Genomic DNA, 20,725 nt, shown 5'->3' on the forward strand with positions numbered 1-20,725 from the left:
TCCTAATTATACAAATATAACTATTTGTTGTGCTGAAAGGCAAAGCATACGGGAACTGACTCTAATTAAAAACAAAATCTTGCCCTTTCTTTCATAATTTACAGAATGGTTAATACTCTGAAAAATGGCACCTCCTGATACTTCCAAAATAGACATCCACGATTAGAAGGGATGATAGATTGTCAACTTTAGTCTGCTCTCCAGTTAGAAAATAGGAATAATACAATTTTCTCATCACACAAAGGTCATGTAAAGGTAAATGTTAAAGTTTGTGGATGATACAGATACTCCAGCAGTGAGTGTTAAAGAAAAGGCCACGCATAATGCTGTTTTTGGAACACAGTTCAAACAGCATGCAGTAAAACAGGATATAAATATGATATTATGGAGGGAAAAAAAAAATACTGACTTATAACTTGAACCCTGTTATCCTGTAGACTGAGTACTGCCAGAAGAAAAATAAAACCATGTGATCATCTTGTTAGAAGCTACTTGTTAAGTATAAGCTGAAGAGAGAAGAAGGAATACAGGTACCATTTTGGTTTTGTTTTTTCAAGTACTCTATGTTCATAAAATTATTCCATAAAACCTACAGAGAGACAAAATAAGGACATTGTTAGTTGAAAGACATAAAGAACATATCTCTATGCAATCTGCATTTTATTTCTAAACTCATTAAAAAAGCTAAAAGTAGTAGGTAGTGTAGTATCATAGTTCGGAAGGAATTCACAACCACAACACTTTCTTAAAATGTTTTCCCATTGCTGACTTTGTGGAAAGGCCCTTCAGCTACCAAAGCAAACAACCGAATGATGTGAATTCAAACATGTAATGACTGTAAGGTCAGCACATGACTGCTAAGCATTCATGACCTCAAATTAAGAGGTATTACCCTCTATCTACTAATCCTCAGGTCACAAATGTACAGCCTAGTCCAAGAACATTAAAAATTCCTGAAATGTGCTTACACCCCACTGCTTGAGAAATAGAAAGCTAACATGCTTGAAGTGATCAGCTAAGTGAAAAGGGCAATTCTGTTCTCAAGCAGCATACTAAAAAAGTCATGTCTTTCAGTTACATTTTCTGTTAATGAATTCCATAATGATTTTTATATTGTTATAGAAAAACAACTAAATTCTGAAAATAAGCACTTTAATTTCACAAATCCTAACATTTCAGATCCAAAGAATAATCTTGAAGAACAATGAAAAAAGAGGCTACATTCACCTTAGTAGCAATGCACTCGTATGGTATTAACCATATGATCAAACTACCTGATATCTGTAAGTTCTACATTTTGACAGGATGAATAGACATTCTTAGTTCTGTAATGCTTTACCTTTTGTCACTTCTAACATATTTAAGAGCCTGTCGGAATCACTCTAGTGGTAAGATTACAAAACGATTTTTACCCATAATAAATCCTAGCCTATTACACTATCATTAGATATTTTATGTCCAAAATTTGCTTCTTAAAATGTAACAGGAACATTTGCACTTCCCATACTTGATATGAAAAATTTGCACATTCACTAAGTTCTGGATGAGTTCATGAAGACTAAAGAAGTTCTGTGGATCTTATAGCTGAGAGCAGTTTTCACTACAAATTTAATACCCAATATGTGAACCAATGATTTCAGTAAGATATCAACAAGATTACTTTTTAGATTGCTGAATTAGAGTCTCTTCTGTAATGGCTGGAGGCTGCTGCCTTGATTTGTCAACCCCTTGTGCATCTGTCATTCTTGCATTTATGTACAGAAACAGAAAAAGCTCCAGAAAATAGAAATACATGTGGCAACTGTATTTATTTCTCGGGGTAGTTTCTCATTAGCTTCCTGTTGAGTTCTCCAATTCCCTGCTTATACCAACTACCTTCTAGAATCAAGATCCTCCCTCACTATTAATCCACCACAACAATCTCAACACTTCTTGCAGAAAACTATCTTTGGATTTGAAACTCTAAATATGTCATCTTTTGTTTCAGTTCATAACTGGCTTGTAGAAAACAAATGCTGGATACTATCCTGGTTGCATTTTTTCTTCACTCACACTCTCACTTCTCATAACTTTGTAAACATAATAAAAGAAGCAGGAAAACAAGTAATCTTTCTGTCAAAACATAAGATTGTGGACAAGTTTCCATTTCCAGAAAAATCCATGGTTCACTTTAGGGAATACTAATGGAAAAAAATTGTTAACTTCCTCCAATGTTGGGACTTGTAAGAGAAGAGAAAAAACTGACACATAACAGAGGGAGCCATCTGGTAGACCAGGGCAAGACCTGGTTTGCCCAGCACTGCTATCCAATGATCTTCTAGCAAGCTTACGTGTTCCCAGGTCAACCTAATTAGGGATAATGTTGTATAAATGCTGAATCAGAGAGATATCCAAATCAAATCAAAGACATCAGAGCTTATAATATATTATACATAATATAATATATAATATATAATGTAATAATACAAAACATGCCAGAAATAAAATTGAACCCTGAACACATGGAATTTACCCATTCTAGTGCAGACACATCACAAAGCTACCTTCCACCTCAAAACAATATCAAAGTGGCAGGTAAAGCAACAAAAGTCAACGTACTATTAAAATTTGAGTATAAGGGCCCAAAAATGGGGCATAATCAGCTTATATGACATGTCCCATAGGAAAAAAAACCTCAACACAGAGTGAAATTTTCAACTATGCGTTCATCTGTGGTTATGAAAATAAAATACAAACCCCTCTGTATTTGGGAGAGGCACACACAAAGCAATCTGAAAATTGCTCTCCTCTATAATAATTCTACACCAATGATGCATACAGGTCAAACAGCAGCTGGGACAGATATCAGTAAATATGTACAGCCAGAGAGGAACACAGTCTGCTAAAAACCTGAAAATGGCTTGGATTTTTCCATACTAGCAGTAAAACCAGGCATAGAAGTTGTTCAGGATGTCAGCTTTGCTTGTATGCAGCCTTGGAATGGATTTTAATCATAGCTTAATTGCTATGTAGATACATTCCAAGAGTGCACCTTCAAGATATGCTTGCATCAATTTTAAGGGAAGATACTGAAAGTGAAGACATCCAAGTCCAGTACGTTTGTACTACATGTGCTTGTAGTGTCGTTAAGAACAGTTTAATAACTGTGCTATAAATAAGATAACCCCAAAATACAAAGGAATATTTATTGTTCTGTACTATGAAAAGCAGAGAATACTCCAGCAACTCTTAAGAGCATGCTTTCACCGTCTTCCTAATCCTTGTTACGATATTCTTTTTCTGCCTCAAAGCAGATGGCAAGAGATAATGTCAGTAGCAATTAGGGGCTTTACTGCCCTTATGGACTCTTCTGATGAGCACTTTTTTACTGATCTTTAGAAACAGGATACTTCTCCCCATTTTATTCTAGGTATACTGTCCGGAACATCCCCAACATCACTGCACAAGGCCTGGGGTTTGTTCTTGTTTGTTTTCTTTTTAAGTAATGTAGAATGCTGTATTCTTAATTACTTAAAATTAATGATGTTATAAATGAAACCTCCACTATTACTTTCACTGTTCACATTGGGAAACTCAAACACTCGGGTTTCCTAACATTTGTAACCAACTTCCTCTAAATTCTTCTTGCATGCTGCTGAACCTATCATGTTTTTATTAGCTCATTTCAACTCTCACTGGAAACAACTAACTTGGATCAGACCCAGAATTTCTTCTTAAACAACAAACCTAAGAAACAGAATAAATCCAGCCGATTTGGACAAGAATAAACAAAAAGAATTTCACAAGTGTTATCTCGCTTTGCATATGATCTATACAGAATTTTGTTTGCTTATCACCTATTTGAATGTCAATTACATTGCTGCTGTTGCAAATTTCTTTAATCTCACTTTACGAGCTGTTGCTCTTTATTAACAATGCTTTTATTAACAATGCTACTCTACCTAAATAAAATCCAAAGAGGAAATAAGCTTGAGAGTGGAAAGAAGAAAAAGAAAAAAAGTAAATCCTGGGGGAAAGATAGATTTCATATTATTAGTATGTTGGAGATTCATTTTCAAACTTATTTAAGATAGAGAAAAAAAAAATACTTCTTAAAAGAAATAAGCCAGGATAGCTTGGTTCTAGAACTTTCTTAGAGTTACCTCAACTTTATCCTTCTGTAGGGACACTGCGCAATATCCTCCTACAAAGCAGCTGCACTGATGGAAGATATACCTGTCCTCTGATGCTCGTTAAAAAACCCCTCTGCCAGAAGGTGCTGTTCCTCAGATCTGCTCCAGACATTAGCAAATGAGGGCTCTCTCTAACACATTTCAGTTCAAATGAACCATGTTAAACAGCTAATACATTTTCCAAATACTTTAACTAACATGGAAAGGATCAGGTGGGCACAGGCATAAGTAATTTTACTCGAAACAGTGTTTCTAATGCAGAGGAAACTTGCGTGCCTCAAAAACAGAAACACTATATTGGTTTGAAATGCAGAGCTAATGGTGTTCGTAGCAATGCAATAATGAAACACGGAAATTAAAACCAGACTTTTACTGACATTGGTTCTGTAGATTACTATATAACTAGCAAACTTTTCTTATGTGATTCAACAGATCAGCAAGTACTTTAAAAAGTACATAGCAGCTAGCATATGCAGCCTGTTCAATAATAAGGACTGAGAGTTGAAATTGCAGCCTAAGAGATTAGGTCTTAAATTACTTTAAAAAATAAAAATAAAGCAACAAAAAACACTGGGGGGAAAAAAAAAAAAAAAAAAAAAAAAAGACATTTAGAGTCCTTACTTATTTAAGGCTGGAACAACCACTTGACCAGCCAGTATATTCATTACACAGGTGAGCATGAACTTGTTTTTCAAAAGTCTGCATTAGATTTGCAGAATACATTCTCCAACTTGAATAATGGGCTCCTTAAACCAAAAGGGCTATACCTGAACCTCCAATTAAAGGGTAACAACTGGCAGACATGAGGAACATCGAGCAGGAGGCTGATGTTCAGCAGACGGGCTGGAGTGCAGCAACCTTTTCCACTTTTCAGTTTCCACCCACTGCTTTTGTTAAAGTGCATAATCATCATGATCCTGACAATACACTTCCTCAAACAGCAGTAGGATATCCCCTGCAGAGCACAGTGCTGCTGTAGTTAAACAAATACCAGAAATGCGGCTGACTAGCACTTGCCTGGCTTTGCAAGCCATGGCTCTGCAAGCCCATGCTGCTGACTGCAGGTTCTTGAGATATCAACCTTTGCAGAGAATATAGTTACAAGAAGTTACAATTTCAAAATGTTTGTACTTGCAGGACACTGCAGCTAGCCTTGCCATTATATTTCTGCTAACGCAACTGCCAGTAGAGCAATAGTGTAAATCAGATCACTAAAGTAATAACAAAGGTTAGGGGAAAAATAATCTTCTTTACTTCATTTTGGTGTTAAGTAGTCTCAAATATTTCTTCCTGAATGATGGCACAGGTCAGGAAACATGCTGAAGTACAGAAAAAAGACAAAGGGGACTTCACTTAGCCACGTGTCCTGTAAACCCTGTCAGTTTGGGAACTGTCTTTTTGCAGAGGCAGCTCCGTTATACAGAACTTCGGCATTATTTAAGTTGATACAGTTAAGAAAAAGATACTGTCATTTATGAGAGCAAGAAGAAAGAAGTACTGCTTCTCTCATGAAAGCCTCATATATTCCTGTGAAGCCTGTCTTAACCACTGAGCATAAGATCTTGTATCTCATCTTACATGTTTTGTAGAGCCTAAAAAACTACATAGCCTTTTCATTTATGTAAATGCCCATAGTCTCATTTTGGTTCCTGTTGCTGTTCTTACTGTTCATGAGTGCAATTGCACACTCTTTGAAAAACATTATTTGTAGCAAATTTTAATTTTTCATTTTATGAAAAATCTTTACACCCTTATTCATATAATATAATGTTATTTCCTCGTGCCTCTCCTCACTATTATTCATTATTTTGCATGCTTTCATAACACCCTTTCTTATTTTCCTCTATTTTGGGAAGAATAATCTCTCCATACAAGTTATTTCTGCCTTCGTATCATTGTCATAAGCTTTCTCCAGATGGTTTTAGCATGTTCCTCATTCCAGGCTTGCAGAGAGTGCAGTCACGCCAGACAAAAGCACTAAAAGCAAAGCTTTTTTTTTTTTTTTTTTTTTCCTGTATCCTTCCATATAAAGCACAGATGGCCAAGTTTTCTTGACTCCTCCCCACTTCAGCTGAAGGCCACAAATTCTGCTTATTTCACCACAGCATCACATATGTAAACATTATCAGAATCCCCAGATCTTTTCCAGTACCTAGAATGGAAATTTCTCCACATTCTGACTTATTACAAATACTTCATTTAGAACAAACTGTCCATCTAATTACCAGCATATCTTCACATATAATCTACAACTAACTTCAGATAACATTGAAAATAATGCAACAACATATTCTACAAAGATCACTTTCAAACTTTTTCCGTCTCTTCCCCATAGAGATTTTGCTCACGATGCAAACTGTCCAGGTTCACCTAAATTTCTAACATGTTTTCAACAGAAAGCTTCACAGCACCATTCACAGGAAGTGCCCAATCACAGCATTAGAAAAGCAGACAAACAGAAGACAGACAGATTTAGTGAACACCTGTTAAATGGGGCAATGGCACCAAAACAATTGTTTCCCACTTCATTTCACACAGTAATAACTTTAATGTTCTCCATGGATTCACTTTTAAACACCAGTTCTACAACATCAAACAACAGAAAGCTGAAAGCAAATTTGTCTAAACTGCCTCCAATCAACTTTTTGTTTTTTGCATAAAAGTGAATTTACTCACTTCAGTATTCTTTTGTAGTTTTAAATACTGAATATTCTCTAATTATTCTCCTTTGGCTTTTTGTAATCTTTCATGACATATCATTCTCCTCCATGTTTTATTTAATCCTTATTTTGGCTATAACAAAATCTCTTACTCTATTTTTAAAAATAGCCACCTCATCATAATTTTCCAGTGTTCACAGTTTTACTTTTTTTTTTTTTTTTGACTCCTCTCTATGCTTTCTAGCTCTTTTTAACATCATCCCCTCATTGAAAATATTCAATATTCTACTTAGTCTTTCTCCTCTCAAGTCTCAAGACTTCTCCCACATGGATGCATTACAGATCATTATATAATGTCATAATGATCAGCAAGTAATTTAAAAGATTTGTAAAGCATTTTGTTTTGTTTTGTTTCATATTTCAACATGAGAACATTATGCAGGAATTACTTAATACATTCAGTGATGAAGACTGGCTGATGAAGACACTGACTTCATTACTTATTTTTTCCCCCCTATAATAGCAAAGACAGACAGACCGTAGGAGAAAATCACAGTCCAAGATTCTATTATGACTTCTCTTTTCAGAACGAGGGGCATTTATTACACTTTCAAGAATGATTTAACTCTAAGCACGGGCAGACTGACTTTATTATGCTGAAAAACTGAAGTCTAGAGTGCAGTTGTAGTTTCAGTATAGCAACTTGCATGCAGAGTGTAAAGAGATGTAAGAATAGCAAGCAATATGTAATGAAGAAATAATTATGGAAGAAAATATTCTACAAACTCTTTTTCCTCTTATTTGCAGATCTGGATTGGCTACAAGAAAGATGAATACTTTTTGCTAACAAATTATGACATCCTATCTATGTTACTGTTTTCACTGAAAAGACAAAACAGATTTTTTTGCATTTTACCTCACATTAACTTTGTCCTACCAACACACCTCTTCAATGTTTTTACATCATAAATATTGTCCTAACCTTGCCTTCTAATATTAGCGCATTTTGATGTGTTATGAAATTAAAACTAAATTCTTTCAGTATTCTTTAAAAAAGCTCTGTTCAAAAGCACAGCTCAAGTTCCCTTTTCATTGCCCCCAGTATTTTCCAGAAGAAGAAATGTTACTTTCTTTGAATAGTAGTTTCCTTTACTAATAGAATAAATTAAAAAATCATAGATGAAAATTAGTAGAAACAATACTCCAAGAGAACTGGGTTTAAATAAACATGAACTTCTGGTCATATTTCTTTGACTGTATGTCCTAAAAGTTAATTGTTTTACACACAGAGTCAATATAATCATTGTACAAAGAGTATACATTGATCATCCCCATATTTCCACAGTATTTTCTAATAGGTTAGATATCATGCTTGTTTTTTTAAATATTTCTTCTCTAATTTTCAAAATAACCTTATATTGAATGATTCTTCTGTTCTCCACTTAGAATGGTCTCCAGTTTAGTTTTTCACTTGCTCTGAATTCACATATGTGCAGTTCCAATGGCATTATTAATGTTACTTTAGACTTAAATGAGATCTGAAGAAAGTATTTGAAAATATGTAGTCAGGATCTACTTCCCCTTCCTATCTATAATAATAATCAGATCTGCACATGATATAATTAAATCACAATTGCTTACAGTTATCCAGTATTTCTTGATTCTGGCCTGCAACCAACTACTTCTGTATGAAAGGAGAACAGAGGTACTTTTAGGAAGTAAATTCTAACAGTGCAAAATGTATTTTTAGTGACAAATATATATATATATATATATATTTGTACATGTATCTGTATAAGTCAGTTGGTAATAAATGAGTTAAGGGTACACTACTGTAATTAAACAAGTACACTACCTAGAGCAGGTACAAAAACAGGCGTAGGGCAGAGTTGGTGTGGGCTTACTTAAAGGGAATGCTGGTTATAGAGTAGAACTTCACTCTCCGTTTGCAGAAACGTTGCTTGAAGAAAGGATGATGCTTAAATTTACACTCAATTTCTTTCTTTAAGTGTTTAAGAGACTTTCTTACCATTAAGTGCATTTATGGCACATCCCTTTTACCTCCAGGTCTTGTTTCCATGGATGAGGAAAAAAAAGCTGTGCCAACTAACATCAAATCTGTAAATACACTGATTCCTATATGCCAGCAGTCTAGACATCTCACACCCCAACTTCAAGGAAGAACAGCAGCTCTGAGAACTTTCTAAATTAAAAAACACATTAAATTTCTGAGACGTCTATAAATGTATATCTTTATTCTGCCTGATACAAGGTCTTGCAAAAAACTTTTCCCACAGAGATAACCTGGATGCAAGATGAAGTAAATGCAGCACAGTGTTTTAAGATGCACTGTCAACAGCTGTAGTTAAACATATACTTAAATGTATTTCACATGCACACAAAATGTTTGTAAATGACACAAAAATATAAATATTTGCCTGGAAGATTAAAGTTGTAGATGACTTTCCAATATACTTTTTCTATGATAAATCTACAAAATTGACTACTTAAACAAATTAAAACACATGTAGAGTTCATAAACGTCCTCCTTTCATAGGAGGATGTATTGCATAAATTCTAGATTGCATATAGATAATAACTTTCAAAACAATGCTAAATGAAATCACCAGACATCAGTAACAAAAAGGGATGCAACGCTTCAATTGTATATTCATTTGATGAAGAGTTTTTAAAAAATAGCATTAAACCTCTTCTTCGTCTTCACCATGATCCATCACCTCTGTTATAATAGGCTGCAAGAAGCATAACATTTTTGAAATGAGCTTTGTTTTTTCATCATTTCACTTCCTATGGATAAGAGAGAGTGAGAGCCTAAAAACTGTAGTTCTGCATAATGCTGGTGTGAGCTGGCAGGGATGTTGCTTTTTCACCATTTTCTACCATAAAGTAGAATAGTCTGTGCTGTAGAACCAATGCACCCTCTAACTCTGATTGTATATCTTTCTTACCAACTGCTGATTCTTAATAGTGATTCATTTTGTTCCACTAAGATTTGACTTTGGGTGAGCATCTGGCCTATACCTCCTCTCCATTTTGCTTATTGCACCAAGACAGATTTTGTTTATACTACTGCTATGTATCTAAGTATTTCATTTGTTTCAGAAAGCACCCTAGCTTCCAATCACTACATTTTCAATTATATAACAATTGGATTCCAAAACTTTCAAACTGACATAGTAATCTCATCACACTTCTAATTTGTCTTGCATTTTATCCAGTACTGAGTAAAATGGATAAATCACTAATCATGGAAGGACTAACTCTCCAATAAAGCACTAAAAATATTTAAATTGAGATATATTGTGGAAAGCTGTCTTGACAGACCTCAACAACACTATTATCATTGAAGCAATCTAATTCCCCAAAAGCTGAGGCTCATTAATGCTATTCAAAATTTAGTTACTATCAACCGATCATTAATTTGAAATTAATTCTTATATATTCAAACACTCACCCTTCAAACACAGGACAGAATAGAACAATTCTCTATTTAGAACAACTGTAACTGCCTTACCTGGAATTTTATCAATTCCTAACTCTCTGTGGAAGTGTATGACTTTTCCCTGAGTTGTACCTGGTTTTTGTGAATTCCCACTCTGCCACTCATTATAAATTTCTACCATCAAGGATTAATGGGGAAATTTAAATTTCTAAATCAGAAAAATATTCTGAAGAGCAGCTTCTAAGAATTTGAAGCTAACAAACGACCAGAAAATTTGATGGATACATTTATGTTTGTGCCTGAAAATCAATGCAGCAGCTACTGCTAAAACTCTTATCAAATATTTCTGCACCCAGACAATACCCGAACAACTACTACTTTATTCTATTATTCTTTATACTTTATTCTATTATGTTTTTCAGAAGTATTGCATTATTATTTTTTTTAAGATATCACATCAAGCTAGCATTCCATCCTTTGCGCATACAGATGTCATACAGACATCATGGTTCACTTTGAAACAATAAGGTATAGATGCAATAGTACATATTTGGGAGATTGCTGGTTTGGGGGGGCAGGGAAGAGGATTATCATTTAATCTGACTTATTTTAAAACTTTTATTAAGCTAATACTGTAAGCCCTATTACAAACACAAACATAATGATGCAATTAAAGATTAATAAAATTATTGTAAAGCATATATGTGAAAATTGAAAAATAATTTCAGTTATCTTAGTGGTTGTTCTGTGACATTAAATAGAATTTCGAACATTAGAAATACATATATTAAGCTTTCAGACTGGTTAAAAAAAAAAAGCCACCAAAGAAAACAGCTACTTGTCCACCAAACTGTAGTCTCTTTCAGAGAAAAACATTCCTCTTATCCCCACTGATTAGCAGCATTGTAAAATACCGCACTATTATAAAGTAATATAAAATACCAAATATACGTCCAAGAAATATATGCATTTTAAATTATTTTGTATTGCTAAGAATGGCATCCTGATTCTATCATTTAACTCATCATGACATTCCATCAATCAAACACCACTTTTAATTATACACCATCCTGCTTTTTCTCCCAAAGCAAACACAGAAGATATGTAATGACATTTCTCAACCAAAATATGTACTTAACAGAACTAGTATTAGATCAAGAATCAGTTTTACATCAGCTATCAGTCTGTCAATTAATGTTCCAGACCCCTGCTACTGACCCAGTTCTGTACAAGCTGTTATTATGCACTGTCCTACATATCATCTGTTCCCGGTGCTGGTCTGTTCCAGAAAGGCAGACAGCTGCAACAGTATATCCCTGTTCAACCTGAGGACCATCTGACTTTAATTGTAGCACACAGCTTGATGTGGGTCTGGTTATGAGAAGCCAAAGTATCACACTGTAATAATCTGGAAAAGCAGAAACCTGCCAACACAAGGCTGCAAACAGGGCTTGGGCTGTCTGGCTGTCTGACGGGCTGCAGGAAATATGATTAATGAGCAAGGTATAATGATATCAGGAACCCTATTAGCACCACAAAAAGGTCACAGATCAAAGTAGTATGCATTTCATGAGCTCCAATCATTGCATAAGATCTGCAGACTTAAAAAGGTAAACTGAAATGCAAAGGGAAAAAATATCCATGTGTGATACAAAATGAGCACTTAAAATACAATAGTCACTAATTTTGCCTGAACTGGGAAGCTGTAAGGAAATATTAACTGAATGAATCAAGCAAAGCCGCACTGTAGTAAATGTTCTTGATTGCATTTGAGAAATAGTGAACTTCAAGCACTTCTCATAAACACTCCCAATCTACTTACACAAAATGTGATGTTGACAGTATCATTTCATTAAATATTAAAAAGAAAAGGCAAATTAATATTTCTGTGTGATTTTCTCGGCTTTACTCCACTGCCAAAACAGCAGATTGTAGAGGACACATTGCCCATAACAGCACTGAGGGGGCTGCCACCGCCAGGATAAGGGTGAGTTTGTCACATGAAAGCAGTTAATGCTGGCACTGAGACTTACATTTAACACTACCAGACAGACCAAAACTTGATATCTGAATTATAGTAACAGTATTAGGGATACACGGTGTCACCAAAAGGGTTGCTGTTTGATGCATGTTAATAAACTGTTATTTCACACTTTCAAAATTAACTTATTAAAAAAAATAAAAGTTCTGTTTTGCCCAATTATGCAATATTTAAAAATGCAATTTCCCTGAAAAAAAGTTTCTTAACACTTTAATTTATAGCTACTGCTATATGTTCTTTGAATACGCCACTTGACAAGTGGTACTTTTTTCAGAGCAGAAGTCATGACATTAAGCAGATTACTAACAAAGTCTTTTTGATTAAAATACTTTCAAAAGTCACATTCATTAATGAATAACTACTTGAAAAAAAAATCTGAATAAGAAGGAAACATTAATTATATTTAGATGATACATAGGATCTTCCAACTTTGTAAGTAATGCTGAGTAAAATTAGCAAATAGTAATTTGAAGTAGTTGTAATCTTCATCATTCACACATACAGCTGTTAACGTACTGCTGTTTTCAGACCCAGATTACCTTCTCTTTAAATGAAAGAGAGGATACATAACAAGCACTACCCTTATAAGGTTTTCTGAACTGCTCCTTTTCGGATTTAACAAAATAAAGACTTTCTTAATGTAGACTGTACATTAAAAAAATAAATAAAAAATTACATTTGGAATATGGATGGAGTTTATTACTTTCTAAGAGAAGACTTTAAAGGGATTTTAGATTTTGTGCCCAGAAGTTTAACAGTAATATTCAAACAAAGCTGGCTCCAGCAATGAAGCACTTCATCCTGCCAATACAGCACAAGTGAGAGATAATAGAGAGGTACAAGAAAGGCAGACACTAGTAGCAAATATTATGGAAAATCACAGAGGACTGAGGGAAAGGAGGTCAGAAACTATAGAGAGGTACTCTCCATAAATGAGAAAAACCTGGCACCATGGCTAAAAATTAAGAAAATTAAGAGCTTTAAGAGCTAAAATCTTAGAAAAGAAGGACGCAGGAGTTAGAGAATAACTTGCATTCATTGTGTTGAAAGCCAGATCTGTAATTAATTGAATGAGAAATGTATTTTATGCAAAAGCTGAAACACCAGAGCGGTGAGAGATCAAGGCCAAGGGCTGCCTTTGACAAGATCTGCCTGAGTACATAACTTTTCATTTCTCACAACATTCTGAATCACCAACACATGCCAAACTCAAAAGAGTGTCAGGCTACCTCCCTAACCAATTACCTATCAGCACAACAGTAAGATGAAAAGCTGTGTTTGAACACAGTTTGTCAAGTAGTTCTGCTCGATGTTAGTGTATTTTATACTTCACTTAAATACAACTTGCATATGCTTCTACACAAAGCCAAACACTAGATTCACCTAACACAATTTGTGATTACTATGGAGTACCCTACAACTGCCACAAATGTTAAGGTCATCAAACTTTATCAAGCCTGCACAAGTATAGACCAAACAACATCTTTGAAGACCATGGTATCATGTCACCAATAAAAGTGCTAATATAAATCACAGGTTTGTTCAGGTCTGACTACTCTGCACTTTTATGAACAGCAGTTCCAATGTTTTCAGTGCTCATTCGCTAGCCTGAGAATGTTGGGGCATTATCAAGTCAAGGTCTGCTTTCTGTGAAAAGTTTCTGAGAGTCTTCAAGCCTTAATTCACTCTTTCCCAGCAGCTGACTACTACAAGAGAACTCCAGCCTTACTTGTCAATATTCATTAAAAAAAAAAAAACATTTATTTTTAGAGTGCCACTGATGCAGAGTTCTTCCATTTTGGAAAGAGCTTAATGCAATAACTCTGAAAACTTGTTGAGATGCCACCAATACAATTGTAGTATATATTCTGTAAGTCATTATCCCGCTCAGAGAGTACAACAAAGACAGGAAATGCTAACACCAGGATTTTCCGGAACACAGAAGAACACAGTAAAACAAGTTTTGGGAATGAAGTGAATGAAGGAGTATTCAGTTTTATTTCCTTGAAAAAACTGCTCCAAAAAATATAATTTTTATGGAAGATAGGGAAGAGGTGGCAACAGATTTAATACGCAACCTTCTGTCCTAAAGCATTCAGTGGTCTTCAGAGTCAAATGGATACTAAATCAAAATACCTAAAATTACACTTAAATAACTGGAGTGAAAACTGTATATGCTTAAAAAGCTTTTTCAAGATTTGTGTAAAGTGATTATTTCATTATCTCTATAGAACTACAAGAGATGACATAAAAAATAACAAGACCTCCTGCATATTTAGACCACACATAACTTTTTTTTGGTCAGTTCTGAAGAATAAGCAATATTACATACCTTTTTTCTTAAAACTGTTAATTTCACCATTCCTTCAAATTATTTCATTCATAACCTTATATGTAAATTGTAAATAGTTGTGCATTACAAAGATCCAGATTATTTCAAAAAGACAAATGCTACTTGACAGAAAATAGAAGAGAGTCATCTTACCAGTCTGTTTATACGAACAAATTCTTCTGGGGTTTTGGCCCATGGTGGAAGTTCAACATCAGACACAACTGTTCCATCATCCATCACCCCTAGATTGTAATTGTTGCTGTTGACAAATATCTCTGGGAGGTAATAGAATTCAGGAATCAATTCCTGTATATAAATGAAAAACAATGCCATGTTATAAATTCTGACAAACAAACTTTGTCACATTAACAAATAATTATTAAAATGACATTAGGCAGAGGCAGAATACAAAAAGTCCGCCCACAGACACACAAAGAAGGGGGAAATCTGTTATTTCATGCTTTCTAAAATTTAATCCCTGGTGCTACTACAGGGAGGCAACTGTATGCAACACTCAAATAGGCTGAAGAAAAAGTGCAAGCATATATAGAAAAGGAATTATAATTTCCAAGTCTTAAAAGAAAAAAAACTCAATAATACTAATGGCTACACAAAGAGCTTTTGAAATAAAAAACAGTGTTCTGGTGCAGAATTGATTGCAACATGAAAGGAAGCAAAATTAAGCTCAAAACACATTTTCCTTTTAACAACTGAAATATTTCTCTGTTTTGCACTAAGATATGCAACTTTATAAGTTGTTGTTTCTTTTGTAAAACATGTACAAGCATATGTAGAAAAATACCTAAATCAATGGCTCCAGAACCTTATTTATTAACTTTTAGGAATGTCTGCAAAATCCTGATGTAAAAATTAATAGAAAAAGTCTATTAGATATAGTATGCATATTTCTACCATTTTTTAAAAAAGCAATTTTGCATGGAAACTTGATATTCCGACTTTAATGTACCAATAAACTTGGCAATTTGATGGATTTTGAAAAATCTAAATTAGAAAATTTACTTCCACTGTGAGGAAAGAATCAATATATGTAATTGCTTCAGGAAGTCTATTTCATAGTAAACAGCTAGTGTAAAATTGGTCTTTCATACAGCAACTGCAAACTGCAGGCTGTTCAAGAAGTAGAAAAAATATTAGACTTCTCCACTGGCCTCATCTACGGTGGGTGTAGTACCATCAGCTTCCATCAGAAGCTCAGTAGATGAGAAACCCAGTCCTGACATGGGTCAATGGATCAGTGGTCTCCCAGATAGTCCCCAAGGACTAGCTATGGCATGAGCAGCTTTCCAAAAGACTGAGTGCAATAGAGAGGTCATCAGACTGTGGACGGGGTCAACCAAAGTAGCCAGAGCAAGAACAGGAAAGATCAAGCAGGAATTAAGCTATTATCACCTCTATCCTTGCGTGGAATACTGTTTGGCTTTTAATTGTACATCTTTTTGTTTACATTCACCTATACTAACTAGGCAGGGTAAAATGCCCTTTTGTGCCAAATGCTTGACAAGTACTTGATAAAAAGAGACTTGAAACTATTAACTGAATAAGACCAAAAATGACTCACAGATAAATGTTTGTATGAAAGAAACATCACTATCATGGAAGTTTCTGCACATTTTATCACTGCGTTTGAACTACCAAGGAAAAATAAGAAGTGCAGACTGTTAAATCAGTAGTGACTTGCATCACAAATACGATGATGGTGGAATACTCAAAACAAAAGCTCATTACATATGTTAATGATGCTTTTAGATATTTAGTTATATATATGCACAGATATTCCCTTCTTTCTTTCAAGAACAGAAACCATTTAGCTTTCTAGAACACACACTGTTTTCATTAGATTGCACAAAAACAATATGCGGCCTGGAAACTTAAAAATCATCAGTAAGTTCTGTAAAGCATTACTTCATTACTTGTTTTCTGTGACAACACATTTTTTTCAAAAAGGAGCTCCTCTATTATCTGATTTTGTTCTGTTGACCATATGGTAGCATTTATACATGGAAAAATCAGCTCAAATAGATGTACTGTGCCAGTTTGAGTAGTGCTTATTGCCAACTTTCAATGGATTTACTTGTGGTTTCACACAAATATGACATGAAAATACAAGATCAGCCATTAGAGGTCAGAGGGAAGGACCAGTGAGTACGGTATAGTCACTTGTAACACAGACCATGCAATCTTTCCAAATATTCTTACAGTATAACCAGTTTTGAACTAATCCATGCTGCTGATTTTCAGAATCATTAAGTATGAGTCCACACTGCACTTACATCCAGAATTTCATCTGCTTATTTTAAAACCACTTCCTAACATTTCCAGTGGATGACTCTACTAGTCATTTTGAGAAAAACAAATAAACAAGCAAACAACAACAAAAACCACCAGTATAAATTAATTCTTTATTCATTCTTTTGAAAGTCCTTAAGAATCCACATCACATTCTTCCCCAGTGGTCTCCTCTTGCAAGATAAAGAATTTGAATGAATGTACATTAGTTATTTCTAAAAGTCTTCCCTTCCGCCTAACCATTTTGATTACCCCCATATTTTTTCAACTTATTCTGTATCTCACCTGACATTTTATGTACTCAGCACACATATAGAAACTGCAGAATTATTCCACATTTCTTTTGTTTATATGATGTCATGGAAAAATGAAAACATCTGTATGATTTGTTAAAGCTATTACTTTTGCACAATCAGGCTGAAAACCAGTTTCAGAATTTCTCTGTCGGAATTCATCAGTTCTCTGGGGTAAAAACAGAAATCCTTATGATAAGAAATACTTCACTCCTTTTTGCCATGATTTGATTGCATTCAAACTCATGAAAGAGCTGATAGGGAACGTCAACGAGAATCTATTATACACAGCATTTACAGTTGTTTCATTTTGTGAGCTGTTTTTTTGTGTTGTTTTTTTTTAAACCATTAAGGATAAAATATCAGATTTTTAACTGAATTATTAGAAAATTCTGCATATAATTATTTTATTTTACTTTACCAGACAGAAGCCACATTTCCTAAGCTTCACTAACAAGATCTTTATTACAAACAAGGTTTATCAACAGAATGTCAGTGGAACACTTGCAATTTGTTTTCATGTTTGCCACCAAGCATAAGAAATATGAGGAATATAATTTCTCTCTTAAATGTAATGAAATAGTATTTAATTTTTGTTTAGAAAGTTGTAGACTGAAGCTCTTCCAAGCAAAGCTATGTGATCTACTAAGGTATCAAGAATCAGTGAGATAGATTATATAACCATATTTAAGATCACATTTTTATGCTAAATCATTTGAAAAATCACATAACTACAGGAAAGTAAAATTTCTATGTACCTTTCGGTTTCCCCCATGTTCTGTATGTTATTTCTCTCAGAACCTAGAAACTGCCTTAAGACATTGCCTGAAATCCTCCCAACTTTTAAAACAATACTTCAGCAAGTTACCATTAAATTTCTCAATCAAATTAATGAAGAAATTCATTTTCTTCATGTCTAAACATCCTGTTAAATTTCTAAGAAATACTGAAAATATTTTCAAGCATGGGAAAATGGTTCAAATCTTCACTAATTAACATTTTAGCAAAATACATTTTTAATTTAGTTTATTAATGCATAATATAGAAATGCATAATAAATGCAATTGGTTAACTACTGGTAAAAGAATGCATCCTGAAGACATCTTAAACCCTGTCAATACATTAGTTATTTGTAAATAATATTTTACTTTTAATTGAGAATATATATATATATATATATATATATATATATATATATATAAGTATGTATAAATATGGTACTCAAATACCACTTCAATGTAATATGTAGTCCAGGTTAATTTAACAAAGAAATTGGAATAAGAAAGGGTGTGTACATAACTGCATTCTTTTCATCCCATTTCTTTGAATTACTGAGAAGAAAATAAAAGGACTATCCTAGAACATAAAAAGGTCTAGATGAAACTTTGTGAGGTCACCTTCATCTTTTTATCCTAAGGCAATTATAATTAATTATTCTTGAAAGACGTTTCTCTACCTTTTAATTTTAAAATATTCACTGCTGTGTTTCTACAGAATTATCCATCCCAATCACTAGGTCTTAGCATCTGGGCTGCTTTTGCTGCAGCTGGAACCGACTTCCTGTCCTATTCAGACTGAAAACAAGCAGCAGCTGCCTCCATTTACACATATCATTTTGTAGGAATAGCTTTTACCTCATGGACAGAAATATCAGTTCCCCACCAGCACCTTCTAATCATTTTTCCTCACCTGCAATAGGCCACACTGACCATACACCTGCACCAAGCCTGGCAAGACAGCCCACTGGAACAAGAAGTGCACAGTAGAAATGAAGTGCATTTTCCCCGCCAAGCAAAAGCATCAGACCTGACACTGACACTTCTCCCCTTGTTCCTCTTTTCTCCACAGTAAACAACCTAAAACCTCCATGTTTGTATCACTGGTCTCATTTTCTTGACCTCTGGTCATGTTCCTCTGGACTTCAGCAGATTTGTCCCTGTCTTACTTGAAGTCTGCTTCAACAGCTCCAGAAAAACTTCAGAGTAGATATTCAAAGTATTTATTTTTTCAATATAATTAAGGTTGGCTATAGAACAAGCAGACCACAGATATCTGATGGAACTTTCTGGTCCATAAACCCAGATGTCTGCATTATTTAACTACTGCTACATCCACAGATTACTATGTATACACATTTGACTTAATGGGAATATTTTTTTTTGCTTTACTCAGACAAGTACTTTCCTGTAATGCATCTTGGCACAGTTTTACAACAAATCTTTCAAGAAAACCAAGGATCTATATCCTAAATCTTAAAAGTTTTACTATACTAGGCAAGCAGCTTATCATTGAAAATCTGAATTACTAGGTACCTACTTCTGAATTTGGCTCGTTATTGCTCTTGGACATCATTTAGCTTGCTAATAATGTGACATGAAATCTATCCTACAAAAAAGTAACATTGCCAGTTTGGCAGCAACTTAACTCCTTGTAATTTCTGAAACCCCATCTATTAGATGGAGAAGTATAAAGCAATGCAAAGCATATGTAAAAAGCTTATTGGGTTACAGGGTGTCTTGGGCATGCATATGTTAGGCAGCAGCCTGTTTCAATAAACACAAGTTGCTTCACTTTTGAGAAAGACCTCTGAGACTGTCTCAATCTCCCATGACTTCCTTATAAACCAAATAGAGAAATGAAGATGAGATTAGGTTACAATAATGTGAGAGTACCCAGGCTGGAAATCCATATTCCAAGAGCAGTTATCAATAGCTCACTGTCAAACTCAGAAGACATGGTAATGGGGTCTGCCCTGCATCTAATACCAGTCAATAATCTCATTAATGACCTGGCATAGAAGGTGCAGTAATAAAACTCCAGATGGCACCATGAAGGCAACAAGCTGCTCAGAGAAAAGGATGAGAATTTCAGCCAATCTTGAAAAGCTCTAAACATGGTACAAAATAAATTACAAAAGTAACACACTTGGAAAACAGAAAACAAATGCAAAAAGAAACACTGATAACAATTATATTGTCACAATTATAATGACAAACCAATTTACTGCAATAGGTTTGCTACGAAGCCAGAAATAATAACTGCTTCTGAAAAAGTATGAACAAACCTAATTATTAACCAAAGAAAAACAGCAACAAAAGAAAAGAGACAGACTTATCTTCTCTGTTTTTTGGAGCTTAAGACTGGTCCCAAGCTACCGTTTTTCTGTTAAACATTACCAAGCTCTCAGTGTCCAATTTTTATGCAACATCAACAAAACTAACAAATCCTAACTAGTATTATAAACACTAGCAATGTAAATCAAGAAACAATTAAATGAATTAAGGATCATGCCAGTCCATGACTTAGAAGTTATTAAACAGTACTTCCACAGAATTAAAATACATTTAATTATTTAATTTCAGAGCAGAAGATTTAAATTAAATATACTAAATACTGCAAAGAAATGAGTGTTAATCTAACTAGTAAATAGCAGTGATGGAGACATTTGCAAAATTCC

General features: G+C 34.3%; 1 protein-coding gene across 1 annotated transcript in view; it reads right to left on the reverse strand.

Moving 5' to 3' along the window:
- Window positions 1–20,725, reverse strand: part of LRBA (LPS responsive beige-like anchor protein) — a 346,581-nt gene that overhangs the window by 71,903 nt on the left and 253,953 nt on the right. Inside the window, exon 48 of the mRNA XM_015861117.2 lies at window positions 14,822–14,974. Within this exon, the coding sequence (XP_015716603.1) occupies window positions 14,822–14,974 (153 nt within the window). The remainder of the gene's footprint in view (window positions 1–14,821; window positions 14,975–20,725) is intronic.

The sequence above is a fragment of the Coturnix japonica genome, chromosome 4, assembly GCF_001577835.2.
Source record: "Coturnix japonica isolate 7356 chromosome 4, Coturnix japonica 2.1, whole genome shotgun sequence".
Taxonomy (NCBI): domain Eukaryota; kingdom Metazoa; phylum Chordata; class Aves; order Galliformes; family Phasianidae; genus Coturnix; species Coturnix japonica.